At 47.7% G+C, this 27,803-nt stretch overlaps 10 protein-coding genes across 10 annotated transcripts; 6 read left to right on the top strand and 4 right to left on the bottom strand.

Moving 5' to 3' along the window:
• Window positions 1–542: 542 nt before the first annotated feature.
• On the bottom strand, window positions 543–2,493 carry J7337_009179 (uncharacterized protein; the record flags this gene model as incomplete). The annotated part of the gene is made up of 6 exons (XM_044826780.1): window positions 543–726; window positions 775–1,104; window positions 1,157–1,632; window positions 1,681–1,803; window positions 1,856–1,975; window positions 2,257–2,493. The coding sequence occupies 6 exons, from the start codon at window positions 2,491–2,493 to the stop codon at window positions 543–545; spliced, it is 1,470 nt and encodes a 489-aa protein (XP_044677374.1).
• Window positions 2,494–3,131: 638 nt separating this feature from the next.
• Window positions 3,132–4,571, top strand: J7337_009178 (uncharacterized protein; the record flags this gene model as incomplete). The annotated part of the gene is made up of 3 exons (XM_044826779.1): window positions 3,132–3,755; window positions 3,801–4,225; window positions 4,274–4,571. The coding sequence occupies 3 exons, from the start codon at window positions 3,132–3,134 to the stop codon at window positions 4,569–4,571; spliced, it is 1,347 nt and encodes a 448-aa protein (XP_044677373.1).
• A 54-nt stretch (window positions 4,572–4,625) lies between these two features.
• On the top strand, window positions 4,626–5,009 carry J7337_009177 (uncharacterized protein; the record flags this gene model as incomplete). Its single annotated transcript, XM_044826778.1, has 2 exons — window positions 4,626–4,842; window positions 4,888–5,009. 2 exons carry the CDS (start codon window positions 4,626–4,628, stop codon window positions 5,007–5,009), a joined length of 339 nt encoding a protein of 112 aa, XP_044677372.1.
• A 2,288-nt stretch (window positions 5,010–7,297) lies between these two features.
• On the bottom strand, window positions 7,298–8,506 carry J7337_009176 (uncharacterized protein; the record flags this gene model as incomplete). The annotated part of the gene is made up of 3 exons (XM_044826777.1): window positions 7,298–8,040; window positions 8,088–8,237; window positions 8,290–8,506. The coding sequence occupies 3 exons, from the start codon at window positions 8,504–8,506 to the stop codon at window positions 7,298–7,300; spliced, it is 1,110 nt and encodes a 369-aa protein (XP_044677371.1).
• An 820-nt stretch (window positions 8,507–9,326) lies between these two features.
• Window positions 9,327–10,766, top strand: J7337_009175 (uncharacterized protein; the record flags this gene model as incomplete). Its single annotated transcript, XM_044826776.1, has 1 exon — window positions 9,327–10,766. One exon carries the CDS (start codon window positions 9,327–9,329, stop codon window positions 10,764–10,766), a length of 1,440 nt encoding a protein of 479 aa, XP_044677370.1.
• A 379-nt stretch (window positions 10,767–11,145) lies between these two features.
• Window positions 11,146–11,930, top strand: J7337_009174 (uncharacterized protein; the record flags this gene model as incomplete). Its single annotated transcript, XM_044826775.1, has 2 exons — window positions 11,146–11,565; window positions 11,643–11,930. 2 exons carry the CDS (start codon window positions 11,146–11,148, stop codon window positions 11,928–11,930), a joined length of 708 nt encoding a protein of 235 aa, XP_044677369.1.
• Window positions 11,931–11,995: 65 nt separating this feature from the next.
• Window positions 11,996–13,017, bottom strand: J7337_009173 (uncharacterized protein; the record flags this gene model as incomplete). Its single annotated transcript, XM_044826774.1, has 3 exons — window positions 11,996–12,301; window positions 12,637–12,645; window positions 12,703–13,017. 3 exons carry the CDS (start codon window positions 13,015–13,017, stop codon window positions 11,996–11,998), a joined length of 630 nt encoding a protein of 209 aa, XP_044677368.1.
• A 1,367-nt stretch (window positions 13,018–14,384) lies between these two features.
• On the top strand, window positions 14,385–16,517 carry J7337_009172 (uncharacterized protein; the record flags this gene model as incomplete). Its single annotated transcript, XM_044826773.1, has 1 exon — window positions 14,385–16,517. One exon carries the CDS (start codon window positions 14,385–14,387, stop codon window positions 16,515–16,517), a length of 2,133 nt encoding a protein of 710 aa, XP_044677367.1.
• A 2,205-nt stretch (window positions 16,518–18,722) lies between these two features.
• J7337_009171 (uncharacterized protein) lies at window positions 18,723–19,664 on the bottom strand (the record flags this gene model as incomplete). The annotated part of the gene is made up of 2 exons (XM_044826772.1): window positions 18,723–19,381; window positions 19,436–19,664. The coding sequence occupies 2 exons, from the start codon at window positions 19,662–19,664 to the stop codon at window positions 18,723–18,725; spliced, it is 888 nt and encodes a 295-aa protein (XP_044677366.1).
• A 661-nt stretch (window positions 19,665–20,325) lies between these two features.
• J7337_009170 (uncharacterized protein) lies at window positions 20,326–20,806 on the top strand (the record flags this gene model as incomplete). Its single annotated transcript, XM_044826771.1, has 2 exons — window positions 20,326–20,392; window positions 20,442–20,806. The coding sequence occupies 2 exons, from the start codon at window positions 20,326–20,328 to the stop codon at window positions 20,804–20,806; spliced, it is 432 nt and encodes a 143-aa protein (XP_044677365.1).
• Between the last annotated feature and the right edge of the window lie 6,997 nt (window positions 20,807–27,803).

The following is a 27,803-nucleotide window of genomic DNA, read 5'->3' as shown; positions in this document are numbered from 1 at the left end:
TATTTCTACGCACATGATCTTGAAATTGGGCTGGTAATGGGGTACTGGCTTAGTTAATTATGGTAAAGGTTGATAGATACAGTATTGAACACCTAGTTGTCACTTGTTCAGAAGATATAAGAGACAGGAATTCGCTTCCAATTTATTCTAAGATATTGAAGCATAGGAGGCTGGCTCGTGATCTTCGATATGAGGCCACGTTGATCTGTTAAGATGGTTACTCGATTCAATCACACCTACAGCAAATATTATTCACACGACTCAGTCCTCGATGGAGCCTCAACAATCGACTTGATGATTTGGTCAAAGGAATGTCTTGTTTGATCGTGAGAAGGGAAAGTCCTTACCAATTTTAATTGTCCGACTACGCAAGTTGAAGGCGAGGTTTAAAAATGCCTGCGATACAATGTATAAAAGTCGAAGGAGATTGCGGAACAGGTATCAGATGACCGATTTGACAATTCAAGTAGTGAATAGTTTAATACAAATATGAAAGATACAGTTACAGCAACAGTCGACCAAAGACATATACGAGATGCCACTTAGTGAATGAGGCCGTCGTTCTTGACCTGCTCGAGGTACTTGAAATAGCTCGCAGTACTGTTTCGTCGAAGCTGTTTGCCATACTTGATGAAGACAAAGGCAAGTGAAAACTGCGACATTGCAACAAAGGCAGCGACAAGAAAAGCATTCTGATAGCCCATTCCTGTAACCCAGGGAGTGACACTGAGAGAGGTTAGTAGATGAAAGCTTGATGGATGGTGAGTCACTTACCCGTAGCCCATGGCAAAGCTCATAGTATTGCGAATCAGAATGATTGTGACAATGGCGTCAGAGCCAAGTTCAGTATAGCAGTCAATGCAGTAGCTGAGAGGGAGCTGACAGCCTGCAGTGATCGCGGAACCCAAGATTCCCATGGCGAACAAGAGTCCTGACCAGTGAACTTCATGAGCAGCTCCGACGCCCCAGAGTAGTAGTCCCCCTGGTACGAGTAGACCCAGAACAGAGTAAAGCCAGAGTCGGTATTCAGGCTCGCGGATACCGTTATTACGGCGCGTCATGTACAGGACGAACTTGTCTCCAATCGGGCCGGAGAAGAATGACCTGTTTCTTGTTAGCTTATGTATGATTTGAGTGCAACCGCGACCAGGCTTACCCGATAAAGACTCCAATAACAGTAGCGATGTAGCAAAGACCAACAGAGCTTGCTTTGAATGAATAAGGAGGAGCCGAGAGAATGATCGATGCTGTACCATTGAGGACATTGAAGTAGCAGACAACAGCGCCGTACATGAAGCCACAGAATACAACGATGGGCAGGGAGAAGTACTTGAAGGGTCGAATTAGCATTCCCTTCAAAGGGACGCTGTCTTGGACATGCTCGCTTCGGAAGATCTTCATTTTGTCAAGGAATGTCTTGGAGGAGGGGAGAATGGTGCCGTTGACGACATCTACATTTGAAGTAGTCTGCGACTCTAGTTCTTTCTTGCCATCGGTAGGAGACTCGGTCGACTTGTTTAGATCGACAGTATCGCTGAGATGGAGTGGAGTGGCCTTTCGATTGTATTTTGTTTCCTCCATGAAGAACAGGCAAATGACGAATGCGATTGCATTGAAGATGGCACACCAGTGCTACTCTAGAGTCAGTCGAGGAACTTCTTATCAGTGTTTGCTACTTACAAGAACCCATTCCCAACCTTGTCCGTCGTTGATGAAGCCAGAGATGACAGGCGCAACAAAGTTTGAGCCTCCAAGGAACAAGGCGTAGTAAGCGATATATGTGCCTCTCTCGTGAGCAAAGTACTGCATAGGTTAGTCAAATTGAGCAAAGCAAGGGAGTAAGATGGCTACTTACGACATCTGATACGGAGATTTCGCAGAGCGACTCGATGGGAGCACCAAAGGTCCCTTGGAGGACCTTGTTGGCAATCCATTGGCCGTTGGTCGTTGCATGCGGAGCCCAGATCATGATTCCCTGATGATCGTGAGTCAGGGTAGAAAGGTGTAAGGTGTGGTAGACTTACAGTTGTTCCTAGTAAGGACAAAAGGTATACAGGGCGTTTGCCGAACCTTTGTGCCAGAGGCTGCCAGATGAGACATCCCCATCCGAAAGTCAAGAACATGTATCCAGTTCCAGAGTTCAGATCACCGACTGTAAGACCAGTGGCAGCTGAGATTGGAACAAGAACGGAGTAAATCGCGGCGGAGGCGATACCAACGGCAAGACAGTACCTGTAGATCAATGACGTTAGTTACTTGTCTCCCAAGAGTCAGTGGCTTAACATGCACGCATAGAGTTGCCATGAGCAGAGTCTTTCTCCATCGGCTCCAGTTTAAGGGATCATCTGAATCATCAGATGGTGTTGGTACGAGAACGATGTCCCGATGACCTTGAGCATGGCGAGTTTCTAAGGTGCCATCAAAGTCAACAAGGAGGACTGTTCCAGGAACAAAGTCCGACACGGGCTGGGGCGAGTTGTCGTCTGATCCCATATTGAAGCATATAATAGAACGAACAAATTGGTAAATTCCTGACTTCAGGTCTGTGAAGATCTGTTGCTGGCGAACAGACCAGGGATTATATACATGCAATGGAGGGATACCAAGCAGCCGGAACGCGATAACACCTTTTAAACATAGCGCCTTGTACTAGATCGCAATCTCCCCATCGCCCAGAAAGTCTAGATTGCGCTTCAAACGTCACCTCGTTCCCATTCTAGGGTTGATCACGATATCGTCTAATCCGGGGGTGGACCCAGGCCTGCGGGGTTGCAGCCAATGGTTGGTATTTACGAGTTTTAGCTTATCTTTCAGTTTGGCGAACCTTGAACCGATTCAATCGTGAGACCATGTCTTGACCAATCATTGACTTTTACGAGGATCCTGCCAATAGACATCATTACCGAGAGATAGGTTATCTTGAAAGGGGTTCTAGCAACGGCATTTCGCTTGTCTCGAAGTACAGTACGCATCAATGATACTGTGCTAGAGGCCGAAGGAGATTGATTCAGTCCTGTCTGGCAATGGTATCCGGGGTCTTAGTATAGATATAAAGCTACGATTAGAGCCAAGCTCTATCTAATCATCATCATCCCTCACGAGTTTGCCTCCATTACCTTCTATCGTACATCATGACCTCCATTGTTGAATCTCTTCATCGGGGACTTGTCTACCATTCTCAGCCCCAGAAGTCTGCTGACACCTCTGTCCTGGCCGATTGGGAGATCCAAGCTGAGAAATGCCGTAAAGTCCTTCGAGAATCTCTCAACCCAGCTTGGCTTCTACCACCTGGTCAGCTTCCACCTGCCAACCAGCTCAATGTCTCTACTTTCATCGAGACATGCGGCTTCCTCTCAGCACGAGAGCTGGAGATCACAGCTACCAGCGCAACGAAGCTGGTGGAGCAAATGGCCTCTGGCTCTCTGACGGCTGTCGAGACTGTCACTGCATTTCTCAAGAGAGCACATATCGCACATCAGCTCATCAACTTTGCTACCGAGTTTATGAGTGCTGATGCTCTCGAAGCCGCTGCTGAGCTTGATGCCTACTTCAAAGAAACCGGCAAAATCAAGGGGCCCTTGCACGGTATTCCGATCTCAACCAAGGAGCATATATGCCATAAGGGACGGATTGCTCATTCGGCTTACGTCGCCCTTATCGACAACGTTGCCGAAGAAGACGCCTTGCTTGTGCAGTGCTGTAAGAAGGCTGGAGCAGTATTCCATGTCCGAACGAATGAGCCTCAAAGCGTAATGGTTAGCCAGTCTTCCCCATTCGATGACCTGTCACTGATGATTTAGCACATTGACTGTTCCAACCCAATCTACGGCACGACCGTGAACCCACACAACCGAACGTTAACATGCGGCGGCTCGAGTGGAGGAGAAGGCGCTTCGTTGGGACTACGTTGCGCAGCTTTGGGTATTGGTACCGACCTTGGCGGTTCTGTTAGAGTACCCGCTGCATTTTGCGGTGCATATGGATTGAGGACTACAGCACTACGCAACCCGTACAAAGGCGTGTGTCTTCCTGGTGCTGGGCAAGAGAGCATCCGATGCGTCATCTCACCTCTAGCCAACACTGCAGAGGACCTTGGCCTCTTTCAGAGAGCTGTTCTTGATCAGGAACCCTGGGAGATTGAGACATCGCTGGTGCCTCAGGCTTGGAAGCAGGCCAGTTCGCTAGAACCTGGTAACTTTACTATTGGAGTTATGTGGGAGGATGGGTCAGTTCTATCTTCCTTATAGTATCCATCAGCTAATGATTGTCGCAGCCTTGTCCGACCCCATCCCCCAGTCCTTCGCGCACTTCGATGCGCCGTCGACAAGCTCAAAACTGCAGGCGTCACTGTAGTAGACTTTGAGCCATATAGTCATCAAGAGGGCATGGATATTGTGTCAAAACTATACTTTCCTGAATGTGCTGTGACACAGAAGGAACTCTTGGAAAAGGGAGGAGAGCCTATTGCGCCGCTGTCGGACTATATCTTCAACTTTTCCCCGCCACGGCCTCTTACCATACAGGAGAACTGGGCTTTCAATGTCAAAAGAGACACTTTCCGAGAGCAGTAGGAATTCAGCTGGTTGTGTATTGACTAAGCTGACTTCTTTAGGTACCACAAGATCATGAAGGATCGAGGTGTTGACTTCATCCTCTGTCCTGCCTACGTCGGGCCTGCTGCAAAGTTGGGCGATGGTCATTACATTCCGTACACGGCCATTTGGAATCTCCTAGATCAGCCAGCCATTTCATTCCCGACTGGACTAAAGGTTGAGCCAACCGATACACCATACTTTGACTTCAAACCCCGTTCCGCTGAAGAGGAAAGAGAATACAATAAGTGTAAGTCATATTGTCAGCGACGTTGCTGAATCCATGCTGACACAGTAGTAGACTCGCCCGAAGAGTATGCTGAGGCGCCATTGGCATTGCAAGTAGTTGGTAAACATTTTTGTGATGAAGACACGGTCGCCGCTGTAGAGTTGGTGTCAAAGATTGTCCAAGGATGAACAGGTTGGAGGCTCGAGATAGAACTTAGGATCTGCAAATTTAAGTCTTCTCTACAATAGATAAAACAGCCAACCTCAGACTGCTCGTAAAAGTGCTAGATCAAAGCCCGATACCATTTTTAGAGGATGGGAGTTGTTATAATTGTAGTATTGTACCTTTCCGTATAAGCCATTGGAGTCCATTATAGCTTAGGGACTAAGTTAGCGAGAGATACTGGAGAAGACCAAAAGAGCTAGCGCCAAGTCTCTTGTTATCACCTGTTGCAACCCTTAAAACCCCGACTTCCCCGCTTCTGATATGACCCTGGTACCATAACTTCTCCGCTTTCATTGCCTGCATAACAGTTCACCCCTCGAATATCTATGAGAACATCACCCACCGCCTTTTGATCATGACAGATGCCAAATTGCGGGCGAAAACTGGCTGCGTTACATGTAAGCATTGGAAGTTTAGAAACGTGAGTCATCTAATTGTCCATAGGCAGACATCGCCGAGTCAAATGCGACGAAGCAAAGCCATCATGTCGGAACTGCTCTCGTTTTGGTCGCAGCTGCTCGTGGCCCAGCACCTCTGATATGGCTGATAAAAGACATCGCCGACGACGTGCAACTCCCTCTTCTTTACCATCCGCCAGCGAGAGAACCTCTCCTCCTAAACCGACTGACGAGACTTCACATGAGATGGTCCCCATTCTGAATAACAGGGCACCACTTACAACTATCAATTATCCACTTTGCGAAACGGAAATCGAGTTTGAGTTGGTGCATCACTTTTACAGCTTTCACTTCAACTCTCTCACTCTTCCAACAAAGGACAAGTTATACTTCTTTCAGTGCCAGTCAGACCTAATGGACATGATGTCACACAACAAAACCGTCAAATATGCCATATTGGCTAACTGTGCTTCTAACAAACATACACTGATGAACAACGATCGATATCGCCTCATAGCTTTGCGATACTACACAGAAGCTATGAGAGGGCTGAACCAGGAGCTTGTGGACTTTTGTCCATCAGATGCCTATCGGCATTCGTGTTTACTAACAGTAGCATCATATCTATACGTGTACAATGTATGCACTTAATTGTCCTTCTGTTCTCCATAATATTGGCTAACGTGATCCACTCCCAGTTCTGGAGTCTCGATGTAATGTCAGACCCAAGGCCTCACGTTGTCGGGGCTGTGAAGCTGCTCAGCTTGAGGAACCGAGATAACAGCTCATTAAAGCCATTCATACAAAGCTGGGACAGGGTCAATGTTGAAAGCGCGCTATATCAAGGATTCTTATTATCTATAAGACGGCCTTTCCGACCCGAGTTTCGATTGGAGTCAGAATTCATCTCACATGCTGAAGATTTGCTACGCTCATACGACGATGCAAATCCATCCTCTGCAAAACCAAACATCGTTCTCGGAGTACCTACGTCCCTGTATAGACTTATACTACGGATAATCGACTCGTACAGTGTCCCTCGAACAGATCTTTCCGACTACCTCAAGGGCTTGAAGGCTGAGCTGCAGTACTGGGAGCAGTTGTTATTTGATGACGAAGACAGCCAGAATATTCAAAATGGAGATTCAAGCTTCAACGACTTGATGATAATTGCAACCTCCCTCCTCTTTGATCTAATCACCGAAACACTGACGTCAACCGATGATTCAATTTATCCCGAATTTTCGGCTGGAGAAGAAGATGGAAAGCCCTGGAGATGGCAGCTCAATTTGGCCATGAATATCCTTCAATGCCCCGAGGAACATCAGAAATGGAGCGGTTGCTACTTGGGAGCATGGCCATTGCTGATACTCGGTTACGGCGCTAGGTCGTTGGAAGAGATTACCCTGGTGAAGGAGGTCTTGACAAGGATGCAACAACGCATAGGATATGGCGAGGTACAGAGGATACGAGACGAATTGGACGAGATAACCACGTACAAGGGTTCAGATGCTTGCCTACGTCAGGAAATCCTCGGTTAGGTTTATCTTCCCGGGGGATCTTCCAGATGCGTAGTGCTTATCCCTAGCTTGAGTCTAGGAATAATTGAGGCGTATGGTACCTCTTACAAACTCCTGATGCACTATTTCTAATTATAACTTGTGCACGTGTGAGATCTCTCTGGGACTCGTGTATCATTGGCAGAATAGATCTTGTATGTTGTATTGATCTATTATGCCTAGAGGTGCTTTGATATAAACTGTAATAAGATATATAGCAGAACAGAAGCAACAACTAGCTGTCTGTCGGCGAATGCCCATAGACGACAGAGTATCTTACTCAGTGGCTGAAGTCTAAGCAGTATCGCTCGTAGTATCCTCTGCTTCACTTGCGCCTGGTGGCCGGGGTCCACCAGGGCCTCCAGGCCCGCCGCCTCCAAAGTCAGGGTTAGTGTGGCCACCATCCTCATATCTAAAGACAGCGGGGGTAACCTTCTCAGTGGTAGTGATGTTGATTCCATAAGCCAGCCAGCCGAAGACTCCCTCAGCAACAGTGTCACCTAGAAGGGTCCACTCGACGACAGGGTCGTAGTCCTGGTTGGCAGCCTGAGCTAGGATCCCGTCGCCAGCGTTTGTGGTCTGAGCCTGTGTGTTGGTGTTGTAGGGAGCAAGAGCTTCAACTTCCTCGATCAGGTCCTGGTCGAAGTAAGTCTGCCCAATGTGGCTGCTGTAGATGACGTTTCCAAGTGTCTTGTTCTGGTACAAAGTAGCGTTCGCATGAGCCAAAAGATGAATATGCGTCGTGCGACCGACATAATGACCTGGGAAAAGGGTCTCAAACTGAGCAACACCATCTTCATCAGTTGGCTGAATGCCACGGCCAAAGGTTTTGTTGATGTTGGTCTTGTCGGCAAAGTTTCCGTTTCCCTGATTGTTCACGCCGCCGTAAACACCAGTTGCGTTGCAGTGCCAGATCTCGAGATACAGCTCTGGCACAGGTTCACAAGTAGCTACGTTAATGATTTGGTAGTCGAGAATAAGGTCAACGCCCTCCTGGTCCTCCTTCAGATTGCGTCGGATAGACTCGCCACTGACGTCTTGTCATTGTTAGCGCACGTCGTCGGGATAGATGGCCAGCACTCACAGTATGGACCGAGAGTGACCTCGGGGGTCAGCACGCATGAGTTTTGGCCAGCGAAGAGGGTCTCAGCTGGAGTGTTGGGTGTATAGCCGAGATCGGTCTTGTTGTGGTCTGTGTTGAGAACGTCCTCAAGATCACGCTTCTTGATACCACCTGAGACAAGCCACATTAGAAAGACATGAGATTTACATTTAGGATCACTTACGCTTCTGGCGGTGCTCCTCGATCAAAGCAGAACGACGCTTGATGTTACGCTCGGTGACACCTCTGGCCTTCAGAACTTCGGCACAGTGACGGAGAGACAGTCGCTCAGCACTGGCTTCGAAGGAGCGACGCGCTTCAAGCTCATCGCGGTGGTCTTCGCCTGGATGGGTCACGGCTAAAGCAGCCAATCCCAGAATAACTGAAGCAGAAAGACGCATGATAATGGTACAGACAAAGAAAGTGGTGTGAGCGAGGTTGAACGTCGGTGAACAAAGCGGGAAATCCAGTTCCTTTTATGCCTTTTCAGACGGACTATCCATCTCCGTCAGTCCTCAGGGTCGCATCACACCGGTATCCCACCATTGCAAATCAATCACGTCTTTATCCCGCCCATCTTGGCAATGTCACATCGAAAAAGTTCCGTAATGCGAAAAATCGCCATAGTTGGCAGGAGGATCCATTCCGAATGTATTATGCTTAAAGAAGCGTCATGGCTGCAACGTGACGTTGGTAAATAGTCTTCTCTGATTCGTTGCGGCATATTTGCGCCAACGTAGATCTTCGGGATGTGGGCAAACATGCCTTATGAGGTCCACAGGCGGCTCGGGAACTGACTCGTTGAAGAAGGTCAAAGATCACAGTTGTATGCCGACCCATGCCTTTAGTGTTTCGGATTTACGGACTTGTGAAGGCTCACGGCCAGGGCCGCGATCGACAACTTATGTCACTGCTGAGGCAACTATAGAGGATCGCCGCCGACACAGGATTTCTTTGGGATCTAAGATAAGTGTTAAAATGAGAGAGTTACCATCTAAGTAATCTACCGTGATAGGAGGGTATTCCGAGATGAGGTAGGCTTTGTTTAATTGGTGGAAGATGCGGGGTACATATGACCTAACGTCTAAGCTTGATAGGCAACAGTCTCTCTGTAGGCAGACGGCTCGTTGTCTCGCCATGGTGCCTAGTTAAATACAGAGTCTACCAATGCTTACAGTTTGAACACTTCGCATCAATTGGTGAGCCCTTTGAGTAATTCATATGGCGAACTATCCAACAATACATTCGACGCTTTCCGTCGTCTCGGGCCAGCTTTGCTTCGGCTCCTTGCACAACATTTGGTTCGGCTCCTCTGCTCCCTGTCAAGGTCTCCCGGTTGCTCCGCCGCACATCGGTGGCACAGTCCGAGCTCACAGCATCAACTACAATATTGCCGCACATAACGGGATATGGAATGTCTACAAGCTTGTTATCTCTGAGACAGGTGATGCAGTAGCATGGCTCGTGGCCCACGCGGACATCGAGCCCAGACAGGAAGTCGATAAGATCCTCCGCATATCTGGCTCACCCTATGAACCAGATCATGGAAGCACGCTGAACAACGACGTCACTTCTCAGGATGGAGTTTTTGTGATCAACCGTTATGACTGGAGCTACTACGACGAACGCTGCTTGGGCGAGATTGGTGAGGGTCAGGAAGAAGGCGATGATGATGTGCTGGCAAACTCCAACTCTCTCGGTCTTGTTGATTGCTCTGTTGCGCAAGAAATGGTCCAGAGATGGAAGGACCAACGACCAAGCCTGCGAGACAGCGCAAAGTGTGGAGTCTGGTTGTATATTCCCCATGGAGAATACATGTTTGGCCGCTTTGGATTCGATGATACGCGCACCGCAGCAAGATCATTCCTGTTCTTCTCTGCAAGTACCGAATTCACAAGGACAAGCTTCTTGGGTATTCCAGGAACACTGCGAGAACATATGACGCCCCGGAAGAGGTTTGAGCGCCAACTGCGTGAAGGAGTCGATTTCTCGGGTATGGAGATAGTCAAAGACATGATCTCCTGTCAACATGTTTCCCAACCGCCAGCACCTGAGTTGCTTGGCCCCTACGACCCAAGCGACTATATCCTAAGAGAACAAGACATTGAAGCGTTGCGAAGTTATTGCGAAGAACAGGCCTCCCAACCTGGCGCGGAACCAACTATCCATGATTTCATCGATCCATGGAAGCAGCCACTGTTCGATCTCGTAAATGAGATGGCCCTCAGTTATCTCGAGCATTTTATCTTTCCTCATCTTAGAGGTGACAACGTTGCAGAAATAGCCAAGACATTGTTCCCAGATTATGAGAAGAAGAGTAGACCTATCAGTCTAGACGTTGCCGCGTATCGTCATTTCACTCAGCCGGACCAAGACCCGATTCCAGACTTTGATATGTCTCACGTGTGCGTTTTGATTCAACAATTCCTTGAGTCTCGAAGCCAGGATAAGTCCATGGTCTGTAGAGACGATGGTGTAAAAGGAATCTGTCGGGTACTGGGCTATATGCTAACTGAAGTATTCGAGTTGGCCAACGGTGTGGCTACTGATTCCCAACATAACAAGATCCTACCATGCCATGTTCGTCAGGCTGTTTTGCTTGATGAAGATATTCTTCGTCTGATATGTTTCTCTAAAGTCTTTTGGGAAGGAAACATGTAGGTAGATATTTAAACACTGGATAGATATAATTCTTAAAGTCCAGAAGAGTCTCGTAAGTACCGTGGTTGCGATGTCAGAGCTCGAAACTACTGGCGGAGAAATAATGAGAGGATGGTTTGGCGGAGGAGCACTTGGAATTGTCGGATTGGCTGAATCTCTCGTTGACGTCATTTGTTAGCCAGCAAGACATTAATGCTTATCATTTGATGCATAAGTCAGCTGACTCAAGGACAAGATTGACAGTTGGAATTATGCATGTCAGCAACTGATTTCAGCCAAACAACCAAGAACCATCAACTCAATAAGTCTATTGAATCTGAAAGCAGACAAATTTCATCTAGAATCTCGTGCCCGCAAAGTATTTCTGTTGATCTCTATCATGAAGCTTATCGTCGTTGGCGCTACAGGCTACATCGGCGCCGGGATCCTTCGTCAAGCCCTTGCACGCTCAGACGTCACCAGCGTTGTCGCTGTGACCCGCCGGCCTCTCCAACAAACCGCCACGAAACTCCAAAACGTCATTGTGCCGGATTATGGTACATACTCATCCGCGGCAAAGGAGGCTTTTGCCGGCGCAGGCGCATGTATCTGGACAGTGGGCGTGACACCCTCTCACGCCTTTCGAATGGATCCTGAAGAGGTGCGCAAGGTTTGTCAGGATTATACCATGCTCGGCCTTGAAGCAATGCGCTCGTCCGGACTTGCACGACCGTTTCGAGTAGCGTATCTCAGCGCGGTGGCAGTTCCGCGGGATATCAACAAGACTATGTGGTTTGCTCCCAAGTTTAGACGAATACGGGTAAGACGTGCATATTGTGATCATTGGGCTTTATGTTCAGACTGTTTGTTTCAGTTGCTAACATGCGTGTATCCTAGGGCACAGCAGAAAACCAAGTTGTAGAATTTGCAAAGGCCAGCGATGGTGCGGTTGAAGCGGTAATAGCTAAGCCCGGGCCTGTCCCTGTCCAGGGTGGTATGTTCGTTACTGCCTTGGCAGCTGCCTCTCGGGCTTTGGGTACTGGCGTCACTGAAGCCGTAGTTTTGGATGATCTGGCTATTGCTCTGATTGACCAGGTTGTTCACGGAATTGAAAAGGACCCACTGTGGCCAGCAGACTTGAACCGCTTGGCGCAACAAGTTAAGGATAAGAAGGGTCTTAAGTAAGGAGTTCGATTGGTATGGTGGAGTGCATACCAAATGTCTATAATATTTTGGCAAGAGCCGCATGACTATTTGTACTTTATCTGAAGCTCTTTGGCAGCCTCAAGTGCTTGCTTTGCCTGCTCTGTATACTTCTTCTGGTTTGCTTGTTGCATGCTGAATGTTTGCTGGAACTTCTCTACCATGAACGGCTTCAGGACTGTCTTCTTTGCCGTAGTGTAGTCATAGATGGCAGTGTCGTCAATACATCGTGCTGCCAAGCGGCGGTATTGTTCTGATAGAATCCAAGCTTCCATCTTGAGTGACGTTGACTCATTGGTTGGAGCTTCAGCCAGCTTATACAATACAGTGATGTGGTCTGGAAATTCAAGAGGCTATAACGAAGCGGCTGGTCAGTATTGATGATGCTAGGGCCGACAGGGGGGTCATACAAATTTGTATTCTGTTGTGATGCTTTTGAGAATGAGACCAAGGCTACGTGGCGTTACCAGATCATCCCATTGAGCCTTGTGATGCTCTGCTGCATCTAAGCTGTGCTGTCGGATGAAATGCACCCGTCCGGTTTCGACATAGCGGTTATACATCACATTGTTGACATGGCCTATGATACATCAGATTGATCAGATCTCCCAAGTGTTAGACGAAGTTGTGTTACCCACCCTAAAAATGTTAGGTTTGTCCCAGAATGAAGCGAAAGATATCCACTTACCATGCTATCCTAAACGATGAGAATTGTCAGAAATCATGCACCTATCGCTGATAAAGGACTGCTTACCATGTCACCCCAAAGGAGCTGGTGGTTATCAAGACCTCGCCATTTCTTATCGGTAAGGAATCCCTGCTGCCCTGCCAAGAGTTGCAGCCAATTTTGGTCATTCGACACCAATTGTCTCTTGGCTTCTTGAACGCAGCTGGAAGGGTAGCTGTCGCTGGTAAACTTCTTCAACTGAGCTTGTAGATCAGCGAACCACCGAGAGGGGAACGAGGGAAGATCATTGTTCGCTTGCGCCAGGCCGGATTTCAAACGAAGCTGTGAGATCGGAGCTTTTGATCCAATGTTAATTGGTCGCTTGAGAAGCCGCAGAGACATGATGCGAGTGGAGGGAACTTGGGTTGAGTGATGGAAATAGTGACAGTGGAAACGGGCTCGGCTGCCCCAAAATAAAAGTTCCGATAGTCGGTGGCCTCGGTATTCGGCGAAGATTCTCCGCGGCCCGGGAGATTTAGGCCTGCGTAAGCCGAATCCAGATAAAACCGGCTGACCCGCAAACCGAGCATTACCCTAAAGTTAAAAGAGAGGAGAACATTCAACGTTGAAAAAATAATATATTAATAAGAGACCAGACTGTTTTGAATTTAATCTCTAGTATCTATAGAAAATTCATTTTAAAATAGGTCATTACTTTAATTAACTGGCAGAATTGGCTTTTTTTGTCAAGGAACTACAGTTATAATCGGTCTGATCGTAACTAGAAAAGCAAAAATGAAAATAACCAACTACAGGCACACCACTGCATACAGTTTATAAAGTGTTGGCAACACATGCATAAGAGTTTTTTTTTTTTTTTTTTTTTTTTTTTTTTTTTTTTTGAATCATTATGACTTTGCCAAGTCAACCAACACTATTTACTACACTACGCGAGACATACGTAGCTTGCAGTGCATGTTTATTTATTAAGCGTGGCATATCGCGATCGTGCTTGTCAGTCACTTCGTCAATAATACTGGATGATATCATTTTGCTGTCAAGGATGTTGAACTGTATCTGTCCATTTAGCTACATACCCACGCACAGAGCAACCTCAGCGGGAACTAACATGTGTCTTAAGGCTATAGCACATCCTTCAATAATGGCACCATCCCTTTGTCTTGCCAGGCGCGTAGGACCCTGAACAAACGGACATAACCGCTTATGTAGTATTCCAGGCCTCGTATTTTCATCCACAAACAGCTTGGCAGCGGCTTGGCGTGGGTCCGAGAGCCTGGTTTGGTTTAGTTTTGCTTAGGTTAGTGTCAGGTACCGGTAGCTCCACCAGATAGGGGAGAATTGACAGGGCAGGGAACGAGATGTGAACGATATTTCCATCCATACGGCCAGGGTTTTTCGGTCTAAACATAGCCACAGCTGAGATCGTGGCTGCATGGTTCATTGAGGGAACCTTTTAAGCTTGAAACATAAAAGCTTTGCCTGGTCTGCTTTATTTCTGCTAGCCTCAGACAGGACCATTCCTCTCTGCACTCGCTATCTGAGTCTTTCTTTCGTTTTTCCTATTTCGACATTTGTTTCGTTCAGACACTCGTTAATTGCTGAATCGTCATTCGTTTTCTTTCGTGGTTCTCGATAATCTACTCTATAATAATTACACAATCCGATTAATATTTTTTCGCTGACTCGACAACTACGACAATCACTCCCTCGATATCAATATCATACTTCAAATCTCCAACTGAACCAACATGGTTCAACTTCCATTCGTGGCTCTAGCAGCCCTACTAATTACTCCATTCACTTCCGCTGCTCTCACGCAGTGCCCATCCAAAGAAGCATCATGGACTTCCAAGACCGGCACCGAGTACACCATTTGCCGCAATACCGACTACCGATATGGTGGAGGCAGTCTCAAGGTCGCTCGAGACATCAAATCTACCAATGCCTGTGCTGAAATCTGCAGCAAGGACCCACGATGCGTCAAGGCTGTATACGATAAGCGAAACCGCATCTGCCACGTCAAGGACAATGCCAACGAGGCCAAGATGAACTGGGCATCAGACGCCAAGTTCGACACTATTCGAGTCAAGAACGTCAACGAGGGAGTCTTCATCTCTCGTTGCCCCAACCCAACCAACAACTACCGCGCCAAGGGCGGCAAGACTTTCAACGTCTGCCACAACAGTGACTACGTTGGCCCGACTAGTCGAATGACCAAGAACTGCGCTTCTCTTGCTGCGTGTGCTGATATCTGCTCTGGTATCGAGACATGCAAGAAAGCCGTTTACGATAAGCAGGACAAGGTCTGCCACATCAAGGAGACTGAGCCCAAGGCTTCGCTCTTTTGGGTGCAGAGCAAGCGATACAGCGTGGTTCACTCCCCAGTCGAGTCTAAGCCCGCAACCCAAGGCAAATGGTCGGATCTTATCCGTCTCCCTGTCATCCCCGTTGCCGCCTATGTTGTTCCCCAATTCCCCCAATCGCAGCAGCTTCTTTTCTTCTCATCTTGGGGCGCTGACGCTTTCGGTGGCGCCTCTGGCCGTACCCAGTTTGGAGTTCTCGACCTTCCTTCAGGTGCCGTCGGACAGCGAGAGGTCGCCGATACTCACCACGATATGTTCTGCCCCGGAATGAGTCAACTCGCTGATGGACGCATCTTGATCCAGGGTGGTTCCGATGCCGAGGCCGTGACTCTTTACAACCCCAAGACCAACTCTTTCACCCGTGGACCTGACATGAAGATGCCTCGTGGCTACCAGACTTCCACCATCCTGTCTGATGGACGAGTTTTCACCATTGGTGGAGCTTACTCCGGTCCCCGCCAGGGAAAGAACGGTGAGGTCTACGATCCCAAGGCCAACAAGTGGACCATGCTGCCTGGAGCCGATGTCAAGCCCATGCTCACCAAGGATCGAGAGGGTATCTGGCGTGAGGATAACCACGCTTGGCTCTTTGGTTGGAAGGACGGCAGTGTCTTCCAAGCCGGCCCTAGCAAGGAACAGCATTGGTATGGTACCAAGCAAAAGGGTTCGATTGTCAAGTCTGGCAAGAGAGATAACGCTGATGCCATGTGCGGTATCTTTGTCATGTACGATGCCGTTGCCGGTAAGATTCTGTCAGCTGGTGGTGCCCAGGACTACACTGCAAGCGATGCCAACAAGCGTGCTCACATCACCACCATTGGAGCTCCTTACAAGCCAGCTTCCGTCAAGCGTGTCGCTGATATGGCCTTCCCTCGTGGCTTCGGTAACGCTGTCGTTCTCCCTGATGGAACTGTTCTTGTGACTGGAGGTCAACGCAAGGCAATGGTTTTCACCAACACTGATGGTATCCTGGTCCCCGAGCTCTACAACCCTGCCACCAACAAGTGGACTCAGCTTGCGCCTCACGCTGTACCCCGCAACTACCACTCTGTATCTATCCTGTTGCCCGATGCCACGGTATTTATCGGTGGCGGCGGCCTCTGCTACGTTGCTAAGATTGGTGGTTCAACTGCTGGCTGCGACAAGACAGCTGATCACGCTGATGGAGAGATCTTCCAGCCTCCTTACCTGTTCAACAAGGATGGCTCCATTGCTAAGCGCCCCATCATACAGAACCTGGCTCAGAAGCCTGTCAAAGCCGGTAGCACTCTCAAGTTCAACGTCACCAACACTTCTGGCAAGGTCAAGATGTCTCTTGTTCGTATGGGAAGTGCTACACACTCCGTCAACAGTGACCAGAGGCGTGTCCCTCTCACCGACTTCCAAGTCAAGGGCAACCAGTACACTGTCAAGCTACCCAAGGATAATGGTATCCTTCTGCCTGGCTATTACTATCTCTTTGTCATGTCGCCGCAGGGCACTCCTAGCATGTCAAAGACAGTTCAGATTGCATTGTAATTAGCAAGCGGAATGTAGCATTCCCTTTTCAGGATAGAAACCTCTACGAGCAAAATGAGCTGTGTTTTGCACTCACCATAAACTTTATACATAATAAATAAGCCACAAAGCCTTTATCTATATTATCTTTACGTCTCCACTGGCACATAAATTTCGGTGCAGGGAATACCCCGCCGATAACAAAAGGGACATCCAGTACATAAATAGACTTATTTTGCAGCAAGAGGTACTGTATTCCAGGACTTTAAAACTTGCTCATACGCTGTATGGTTATTCGCCAATCTTTTCCCATCTCACGCATAGGCGCCTAAGTATGCGTTTACGCCGTGACCCTTAGAGAGCTGTGGCAAGCAAGGTATGGTGTGTTAAGGTGGGTAGCCCAATTACAATACGAACCCTACCAGTTCGCCAACTGCAGCCCGTTGCCTGATTGCCCCTAAGATAAAAGCAACAGGCGCGCCCCTCCGAATCCATCGTTGTCCTTCTCCCTATGGTTCGGTCTCACATTTTATAAACCTCATTATCCTTTCTTATCGCATCAGTTGATATCGAGTTGGACCGGATTCATCATCGTAGGGACCAACCCTTCCTTAGATTTTGTGTCATGTTGACATAAAACAGCCTCAAAATGAGCGACCCTGGTATCATGCACCCAGTCGAGGAGCTATTCATTGACATTTCCATTCATGAAGTACTGACTCAGACAATGGTAACATTTGTCGAGCCATGGAAAACTATGTATATGGAATCAATTCGAGAGCAACGATATGGAGACGCGATTTGGGCTCGCTACTGCATCGAGGGAGGGGTAGAAAACGGTGTCATCATTGGCGAAGGCCCGAATCCTGATATCACGATACTTGATCAAATCAGGGAAGATGCAGTTGAAGCAAAGACAAACGAGCCAGGGCTATGGGCAGAGGCTCTGGAGCTCTATCGAGCGTCTAGTAGTACAGACGGGCACCCGGAGGTCCTCAAGATCATCTTTGACACTGAATGGATGGACTCTCGAGACTGAAGATGTGGAGAAGAAGACGGAGACGAGAAGACGAGGTGGTGTGATTGAGCAGGGTAGGCTGAAAGACTAGTTGGACCTTTTGAAAAGGATTCATTGAATGTTTAGCGGCCTGTCTACAACTCATAGTGTCATAGCATGAAATACGAGGATATGCCCTTGCTCATTCACGAAAGCCAACGTCAAAGAGCATCGATCACTTGAGAAAACATGCTCAAAATGCCGATATTTTAGATGTGTCGGCATTTGAGGATGGCACGTGTCTAACCCAGCCAATTGGACGAAGTCTGAGGGCGGCTAGAACACAGAAATCAGAACCAACACACAATGAGGACCAACAAAGTCTCACACTATTCAGGCATTAATGCAAAGATGGCACGGTAGGCTTTGTGTAAACCCTGCTAACGTTGTTGAATGTAGCGATTATAAGAAACAGTCTTAGATAAGATAACCCCGATCTTAATACAGATAGGCTTTAAATGTTTAATACTTGTCAACCTTAGTATATATCCCTCTCTCTAACATGTCATCGCCAAACCGCAAGTAACAATAGTGCTTTTGTTTATGTGCGTTTGACCATGATGTGGAAGATTTTCTGTTATCTTCTCTGCGAGATTTACGGCTGAAGCCGTTGCCTTCTACGCGAGTACTAGCAGCGACGATACCCATTTAGACCTCATCAAGGCGATTGTGGACGCGACCCCGGACGAGAACCTTGTCAAACGTGCTACGTTCAAGATAAACTGCGACCGTGCCAACTATCTCGCGCGTCAGTCAGACTGCCAGGTGCTCATCTCTCACATGACGAAGGCCAAGATGAACATAGGAGACACGAGGCTTGCCGCTATCTATGGTGGTTGTAGACTGGGGGTCGGACCATATCGTTCTGCTCCAGATATCACGTACAACACTGCACATGCGGTGGCAATTCTCATTGAAGAGAAATGTGAGAGGAGGATTGGATGTTGCAAATTTGTGTCAGGTTCTTCGCCAAAGAATGGGAGACACCGAAAGGTCTGTTTGAGGTCGAAGCGGAGCGGATGTCGATGAACAATTGGGCCTCATATCTCAGGGATTAAGCCATGCACCAAGGGTCTCCCCGGTAATATTTCTCGATGCTCAGGTGGTCAAGAGGGTCTCGAGTCTCTAAGAAGATCTCAATCAAGTTGGGGTTGGATATTCTGTTGTGACTATGGTGTTGTAGATACCTGGGGCTTCTCGATCCCATATATACGATAGTACTCTTCACTAATTGGAATTTGCTTTGCACCAGCCGGCCGAGTGACATTCCGTCCCCATTCCTTTGGCACTGAATGCTTGTCCTGCCACTCATATATCGCATCAAAATCCCGACACTGATGATTGACAGCAAAGTCTGGGAATGGATTCGACTGAGTCTCAACCCAGTTGAAGGTGATGATGTCCAAGTTTCCATTACACATGAGATTCTGCATCAAGATGTCTGTGCAATGGCTTACATGGATCCAATGCAAGTCGCTGAAGGGCTTCTTTGCCGTGCCATTGCGGTTGTACTCAGCCCAAGCTAGATGCCGAAGAAGGTTGAGGCAGTGGATCTGATGGAACATGTCGATTTGGGCCATGTAAGCATTATCACCAAGACCATACTCTTGGGGGAACTTGACAAGGAGCTCCGGGTCTTTGCCCAGTCGACGAACCTCAGCCTCGGTGATAGGGAAGACACGAATGATCTCAAGATCCTCCCACGCTTCATCAACCACCGGATCAGGCTTGAGGGAGTTGCGCCACTTGGACGGATTCTTGGCTTCAAATAAGCCACCCTCTGTTTCAATAGGCCTCATCTTGAAGTTGATTGAGTCCAGGACAGGAGCTTCAATAGAAGTCAATTAAGTGTTGACATCAAGGCGACTGAAGGCAAACTCACAGTAAAAGGACGTCTTGCGGATGTAATCCATCTCGGATTCTGAGGTAAGTCGGAAGGAAGCAGCACCGAAAAGACCGAGAGATATCAGAAAGAGAAGAAGGTTGAGACCGACCAAAGCATGCTTTCTCCAACTCTGTCGCTGGCTTGGTCGAGTCCACTCGATCTCATCGCTCTCTCTGTCACTGCCTAGAAGACTCTCATCGGAGCCTCTGTCCTCTTTGAATGACATGATTTTGGCTATGTTCATAGATCCCGTTGGCAAGCAGACTGAGGAGGTGGAAATAAGTCCAATGACTCCCAGGTTTGCAAAAGATTAAAGCCTAAATGCTATGGAAGATGAATTGTAAACTCGAGCAATGGGAGTGCTTTATTACTGATGTCTTGTCGCATTTCATTATCATCACCAAATCTGGGGGCCAAAACAAAACCACCTTCCCCAAGCAGAATATCAAAGGTACTTTTGATGCAGGATGCCGATCAATCCGGCACAGCAATCCGAGATAGATCTCGGGTTTCCGAAGAGGATGTCAAAGTGGGTACTTTTGAAGACAGATGCCGAGTTCCGGTAAGACGCCTTCTCTTGATGCGATGTTTTTGGACTCTGGCATCACCATCCTACACCAAAACGAGATATGCAGTGACGCATCATCACAAGAACTTCTGTTGATGCACACTAATTGATGCATTTCGTTGGATATGTGAACCTTATCTACCCCGCAGCAAAAAGACCTTCCCTTCCAAGTAGTGACCGATTTGAACAAATATACGAGGTGTGCGAAATAGCAGATGATAGATGATGTATTTAATGATGAAATCATCCTTTGCAAGATCCAGTGGAAGAAGAAATAAGTCTCACAGTACAGCAGTTCCCAATAGCAAACCGAGCCACAATGAAGTTATCTCAGATCCTCAGCACCGCCGCACTTTGCAGCTTTGCAGTTGCAAGCCCTCTTCCTGGTACGTTTTACTATACCTGGCAGGCAATAAAAGTTAACCTCTAGTTTAGGCAATGCAATTACTGAGAGAGAGGCGAATCCTGTTTCACCTCCTACTTATGGAAACAAGTACATCTTAGAGGATGACCTTGACAAGCGTACGCCTCCTGGCTACGGCGTCAAGTACATCCTGGAAGACGATCTTGACAAGCGTGAACCTCAGAGAAATACGTATGGCAAGGCGTATACTCTGAAGATGAAGGACGATGGTTTCGAGAAGCGTGACCCTCAGGATGCCTACAGGAAGTTCTACACCCTCAAGATGAAGGATGATGGCTTCAAGAAGAGAGATCCTCAGAATGCATATGGTAGAGCTTACACTTTGAAGATGGATGATGACGGAATTGAAGAGCGTGAGGCTGAAAGTGAGGAATAAATATTCCTATCATAGAATAACTTCTATGAATTATAAACATCCTTGTTAGGCACAAGCTCAGCATTAACAACCCAGTATAGTGCGACCCAGTGAAGAAAGTAAGTGGTGGGTGCGAAGACCAACGATGTAGTAAAGCAAAGCACTGTTACCACCTCGCGCGCCCTAAATCTAGTACTTTCAGTAGTGCCATATATTTGTATTGAAATCGTGACGAGCAATAACACTCTGCTGTTTCCCAGTAGCTGCTAGTCAGAAGAACAATGCCAGGCGTCTTGGTCGAGGCATTGGAGAGATCCAACTACTACGATCTTATTCCAGAATTTCATATAGTAACGCTTTGTCACATTGCGATTTGCGCCACAATCAGGAACTCATATGTCGAAATTGAGGTGCCTGGAAGCGCATGGACAAGTGCGCAAGACAGTGCAATCTTTGCAGTATATGGAGGGACTGAAGAGCAATTCCACGACATCAAGCTGCTGACAAAGATAGCGACTATACGATGTCCTATCACTACATAACACAAGGCTATGCTGAACATTGGTTCTTAGACCACCAGCTACGGTAGTTAGGATCAAACTCCCAATCTACATTGCTACTCATCATGCCATGTTTCTTAACCCTCACGTCGCTAGTATCACACTCATCAATCATGCGTCTCAAGATCCGGCCACAGTCTGACTTGGGCCTTTTGCCACCCACCGTGAACCAGCACAGGTTCTTGACTGTGACGCTCATAAGAACATCGACAGCAAACCCGAAACCATCTCCTGTGCAGACCACTCGATCTCGGGTTTCGTCGCATGTTAACCCCATCATCATGTCTTGGCGAGGAATTGAGCCGTCATTGTTATGCCAGCTAGGGGAGGAAAGAAAACTCAGGGCCTTGACCCTAAGTGGTGAAAGTTTAGGTAAATTTAGCCTAAGCTTAGGGAACTCTTCACTAAGTTTATTCAACACCTTATATTATGATTTGGTGTCTTCTTGCCCCCTGAGGCCCAGAAACTGCGGTACTTGGACGTATCTTGGTGCCTTGGGTACTTAGGCGACAGGCCCATCAGCTTAATTGGCTGCTCCTTAAGGGCAGGCTTATTCTTGAACTGGCGAGGGATTACTTTTGCAGCTGCATCTTGGGCTGTAAAGAAAGAAGAAACAATAGCCAAATGACAGAGCTAAATTCAATTTGGCCATGATGAAGTGAGTAACTAAGTGAATGGATTAATGATAGCTAGATGCGCCTTAGCCCACTGGTCCGTTTGGTGCACCAGGGTTCCAGCCTTCTGGGCCTTCCTCATCTTCTCTATACAGCTGCCAATTCCGGGACACAGGTCCGCCATACCGAACAAAGCCTTCCGGTGTTTGTTCCACCAAACTTGCCGTATTATCATACCCCTGACGCTCGTCAACATCAACAAGACACTGCCCAGCCAGCCTTTCATTGCGTATCAGCATAGGATGCATTTCGGGGTACATGTTGGGCCACTCTGCGTATTCGAAGATCCCATGATCTAACATCAGTGGTTTGCCACTAGTCCATGCTGTAGGTAATCTTGCGCCTGTAGTCAGCGTTCGCCATGGCCGCCCCCCAGCTATATCGATATAGTCTCTCTTGTCCAGGACTACAAATCCCTCCCCATTTCTCATCCGGATATAGTGAGCCGGAGTGTGACTGTGTCCCCCGCCAGCCATGTCACCGGGAATGCCCATGTTTTGGTGTCACGGACCTCTTTTCCTATGTTACAGCGCAGGAAAGTCCGATATATGGACTTGTCAGACTCGCCACCTGATGGTGAGACTCCCAAAACTGTAATCTTGGAGGCGGATGATGTTTCCGGTAGCTTGGCTACCTGTTGTAACCCATGGACCACCGAGTGCCAGGTTGATAAAGGCCGAGGCTGATGCAAATCTGCCCACTCATTATTCTCAATGCAAACCAAGTGGAGACTGCTTAGGTGCGGTAGGCGGATGGGATGGAAGACCTTATCTTTGTCCCAAGTGCCTAGCATTGTATTGCACACAGGGTCTAAATTGATATAAACGTGCTGCAATCGTGGTAATAGGCGTCGTAGATCCTCGCACAGATGCGTGGGGTCTGGGTCGGGATTGCTATCATTTGTGTCTCCCACCGCAAGTTCCAGACTAATGCAACTTTCAGGAAGGCTCTTGAGTAAGGAAGAAATTGTTAACCTCGTAGTCTTGTAAAGTTGAGCTTCTGACCAGGGCTTGAGAGAGTTTTTCATAGTTCGATGATGTCTCACAAGGGAGAATGACTTGAGATTACCCATAGTTGGTATAACATTTGCCAATTACGCGATTAGTAGTTCCATTTTGTCCCATTCGGCTTTGCCCAGTCGACCTGACTGATCGTCATGGTTAAACTGTCGAAGGTTTTGTTGACTGAGTCACATCCGGGCGACTGGAAGGTTCGATAGCTGAGAGAATACAGGGCTGATCAAGTTCATAAGATTCAATACATGATAATTGCCGAGGACTTCGGTGAGGAGAGCGGTAAGTTTGACAGTCATGGGAAAAGAAAATAGTATGCGCACGGATGTGGATGGAAGCGAGGGCTGGGATAAAAGGATAAGCGAGAAGTCCAAAGTCCATTTGCGCCGGGACCAGTAAGCATCTTAAATAGACATCTTGCGCCACCTTGGCGCTGCGGGAGAACAGGGGCAAAAGGTTTGTCTACTCAACCAACATACCTTTGGGGCTCTCGGCAGTTTTGGCTTACACCAAAATTCGCTGGCTCTACCCGAGGTCCCACTATTGCCGAGTCTCGGACTTGCTCAAGATTCTTTGGAGGAACAAAAGGAAGACAAGCCCGCTAAAGAACCGTATATCGTACGCGCTGTCACGGCGAGTAACGGGAACGAAAGCTCTACTGCAGCAATCGAAGACTGCAAGACACTGACTTCTAGGGCTGCAGACAAATTTGGATGGATGCAACGTCGCCAATCGAAGCGGCGATTCGACTTTATGGCATCCTGTCCTGGTGGCAGCTGCTGCAGCAGGAAGGGGCAATGCGGCTACGGAGAAAAAGTCTAAGGCTCCAAGGTCTCAGTTTCTAGTTGCGATGCGACGGATGGCAGCTTGAAGCAAAGGTAGCCTCGGCGGAAAGGTCAAATGTCCACTCAAATTATGTTGCAGTGCGTACAGCTACTGTGTCGTTGAGGACGACTTTTGTCGACCTGGTACGCGGGCAACTCTTGCCAAAATGGTTTTGGCAGATGCAAAAAGATCAGACCACCATCTTGCGGCGGACGCTCAGCCTCTACGAGGAACATTGGTTACTACCAGTTTGCCAATGTGCGCGAACGGCAGTGCAACCGCATCATGCCCAAGCAAATACGCACCGATGGCCTCACCCACTTGTACGGCTCGTTTGCTACTATAGATCCAGACACGCTTACGGTCAAGCCGTGGCATGAAGACGATGTGAAGCTCTACAAGGAGTTCACAGGTCTCAAGAAGAAAGGACTCTAGGTTCTCTCTGCCGGAATAAGCTCACAGCCACAAGTCTCAACTGCAAATAACACTTTTAACCCACAACTTAGACAATGAGGACTACCTTTAGTGACTTTCCTGCCAGCTCTGCGCGTAGGGCAAGGTTTATGAAGTCTTTAACCAGTTTACTTGATGAACACGGCTTTCAGGGCATTGATCTTAAGTCGGAGTAGCAAGTTATACTTTGTTTCCGTTGATCGACTCATGGGCGACCCACTAACTAGATCACCAAGGCCAGGAGCCCCTATACGAGGCGGCCGCAAGGAGGATACAGACTCCTAGGTGCCACTCCTTAAGGATATGCGGGCTTCATTTCGGTCCAAGTATGGAGTCAGTATCGCTATCTCCACCAGCTGCTAGTCCTTACTGTGGTTCAAACCGAAGGAGATAGATCAACATGTTGAGTACGTGGGGAATCATGACATATGATCTTCATGGGCCTTGGGATGAGGATGTTACGCAGATTTGACGCGTCACCCTTGGCTACACAAACATCCCCGAGATTGCCAACCGGTCACTGCAACCATACTACACCGGCGTCGACCCTGCAAAGGTCTGCATGGGCCTTGATTACTATGCACATCGCTATGCCGTCGCCGATTCGAAATGCAGTGGTTTATTTATCGGAGAAATATAATATACCAAAGTCGTTGTCATAAGCTGCATAAGCAGGTTGCCTTCCGATATGGAGGTGGCAATTATGCTAGAGCCTCGATTTAAAGTGCTCGTTGAACCCGGGTCCTAGCCCTCTTTGTGTTAAGTAGATGTCTTCCAGGCCAATAATAAATAGCCCCCATACAAAAGGCTCAGATTTCCTATCAAGAAAATGTAGGGGGTAACTTTCCAAGGCGTAGTTAAAACAGATACCACCTTATCTATCAACTCTATAACCCCAGTCCCTGGTGGTTCGTTGTCCACTTTCCACCACCACCAATCGTCTTCCAGGATATAGTTGGATGAAAACCTCCTGAATCGCATCATGACATGTACTAGGTTAAGGTGGTGCAGAGCTCCTGGTCCGGTCCACTCTGTGTATTTGCGTCTTTTCACCCATTTCGAGGATGGTATATCCAGTGGTAACTTTCCATGCGTCGCGACATCCCATCCAAGCTCTCGAACTTCTTGTTCAATGTCTACTGAGTGGTCAGCGAGCGGCGGGCTCAGTCTTCCTCTCCAGAATCCCTCTTCTCGCTTTTCCAAGTCCATAATAAATCTTATCGCTGACTTGAGGCTCGTTCTCACACTGCGGACAGAGCTGCCAGATGCCATGTGATCAGCGAAAGTCTGTCCGTTGCAACACAAACTGTGGAATGATATGGGCCTACTGAGACCTTCTGTAGTTCCAGTAGATACCAGAGATACAGGAAGGTTATCAATCTCTTCAACTGTAAAACGTTCTCTTCTTGACACTTTCGTTTGATGGAAGACCATGAAGAGGGACTTGAATAGAGGATGGATCGCGTGGGTTCTGCTCAACGTCATATGCAAATCCTCTTGTAGCTGTCCCAATGGTGTAGGGAAAGGTGGAACAAATAGTTTCTGAAGCATCTCAGGTGCGACGCCTCTAGAAATATCAGACGAGAAACTTTGGATGAGCTTCTGATGAAATTCCGAGACATCCGCGAGCGTTGGTTCAATGTCTCTAGTATGATGCCTAAACGTGATAGATTTCGCAATGTAGCGACCATGCTCTATATCAGAATCATATGGCTTGAACCAATGACGGTAAAGCCAGGGGTCGAGAGAGTTCAAGACACCGCCAGCAGCTGTATCTGATTCCTGTCTGGATAACAGAGATACATCGCGACAGACTTGTTATGACAGTCGATGAAATGTTGAGCACCATAGTAGTCAAGGTACCACTCTACGCTATCTTGACGGGCTGGAAATATGCAGTACAAAGGCTCTCGAGAAAATCGTGCGTAAGTAATCTCCCGGTGCTCTTTTTCCTTAAGCGCACGCAGCTGATGGAGGATCTGGTCCCTGTCTGTGAAGGGTCCTGGTAAGTCTAGCGCCGGATCTGCTGCGACGACACGATCATATTCCTTGGCAACCGTGGCCATCAAACGTCGACGGGTTCTGTGGATGACATGATCTGCTTTTTGGGAATGGTGAGTGTTGGATTCAGAAGACATAGCGATGTCGTGATGTCGACGGGTGAAGATTGAAGTGCAGAAGAAAGTGAAGACGGATGCAAGGGAGCAAGGAACTCACTCTTATAATTGGAAGGCTGAAAGCTAACTCGCGGCCTACTTCCAACTCGAAGCTGCTTGAAAACTCTAATATTAAAGAGAGTTTCCAGCCTAAAGCTTAACCTTATAGGCCGCCGGCCGTCATCCATAGTTACGCATGTTTCTGGCTCAGCCATACAGAACAATAAGAAAGTGAGAGTTTAGATTACAGCGAAGCCTGATTGAAACCTTGATCTGACTTTTCCTACACAAGTATCTGCATGCACCATATCAAGGTTTACTTGCCAGGGCGTGCCCCCTATTGACTAGCGAGGATCGAGGGACACCTTCTTATAACCCATAATAGCAGGCAAATAAGTTATCTTTTAGGTTTTAATAATATTAGTATTTTACTATAGCTATTAGTTAGTTATTATAGTATTAATATCTAAGTTATAGGCTAGAAGTGTTATTTATAGTTAAGATCTGTGGCTGTAAGCTTATTCTAGTAAAGAGAACCTAGAGGATCGAGGGACTGTTTACGTCATGTGACCGGTTCGCAGGTGACAATACAGGTTGCTCAATCAATGCAGATCCGTGCTTAACCTAGACATATATGTCGCTTGATTAATCTATAGTGTGTAGGTTGGCTAAAGGTTGGAACACATATGGAAACTATTTATTCTACAAAAAGCCTTCGACCAGCGGGACTCGTACTCAAGGAGTACTGTACAAAGCAGGGCTCTAGCACAATAATCATCTGCACGTCTGTAGCCAACCTGATCATCCTGTCAATCCTTGGCTACAGGCTATTTTTCCAAAAGTTGAGTAATGCAGATTACAATCTGGAGAACTCTAAGTAGACATTAAGTAAATTTTTTTCTGATGGATTGATGCAAAACTTACGTTGAGGCGCAGGCGAGTCCCAGAGCTGCTTGGAATAGTGTCTCTCGAGCCAAAGGCGCGTCTTCTGAACTGAGAGCGCTACCCCCGGGCCACCAATCCCGGAATAGACCAAAGCAGATCAGGCAGATTATTGATCCGATTACAATGACGCAGTCGACAAGAATGCGGAATGATACATAGGCTGGCGGGAAGATTCTGACCAAAGGGTAGAGAATTTCTATAGCCGACCAGCAGAAAGTCGTGACGAACTAATTCGTCAATACATGGAGGTCAGCATGTTGATATGATATGCCCACTTACAGCTGGTCCCAGTATTCCAATTGCAATAAAGTTCTTCGGGGCAGGGATAGAGGAGACGACGATCCCGGCAATTGTGACTCCAAGAACGAGTGCTCGAAGTGCTAACACCAGGT

This window comes from Fusarium musae, chromosome 7 (assembly GCF_019915245.1).
Source record: "Fusarium musae strain F31 chromosome 7, whole genome shotgun sequence".
NCBI classification, from domain to species: Eukaryota; Fungi; Ascomycota; class Sordariomycetes; order Hypocreales; family Nectriaceae; genus Fusarium; species Fusarium musae.
The sequence above is the reverse complement of the archived record's forward strand: the minus strand, read 5'-3'. Positions and strand labels throughout refer to the sequence as shown.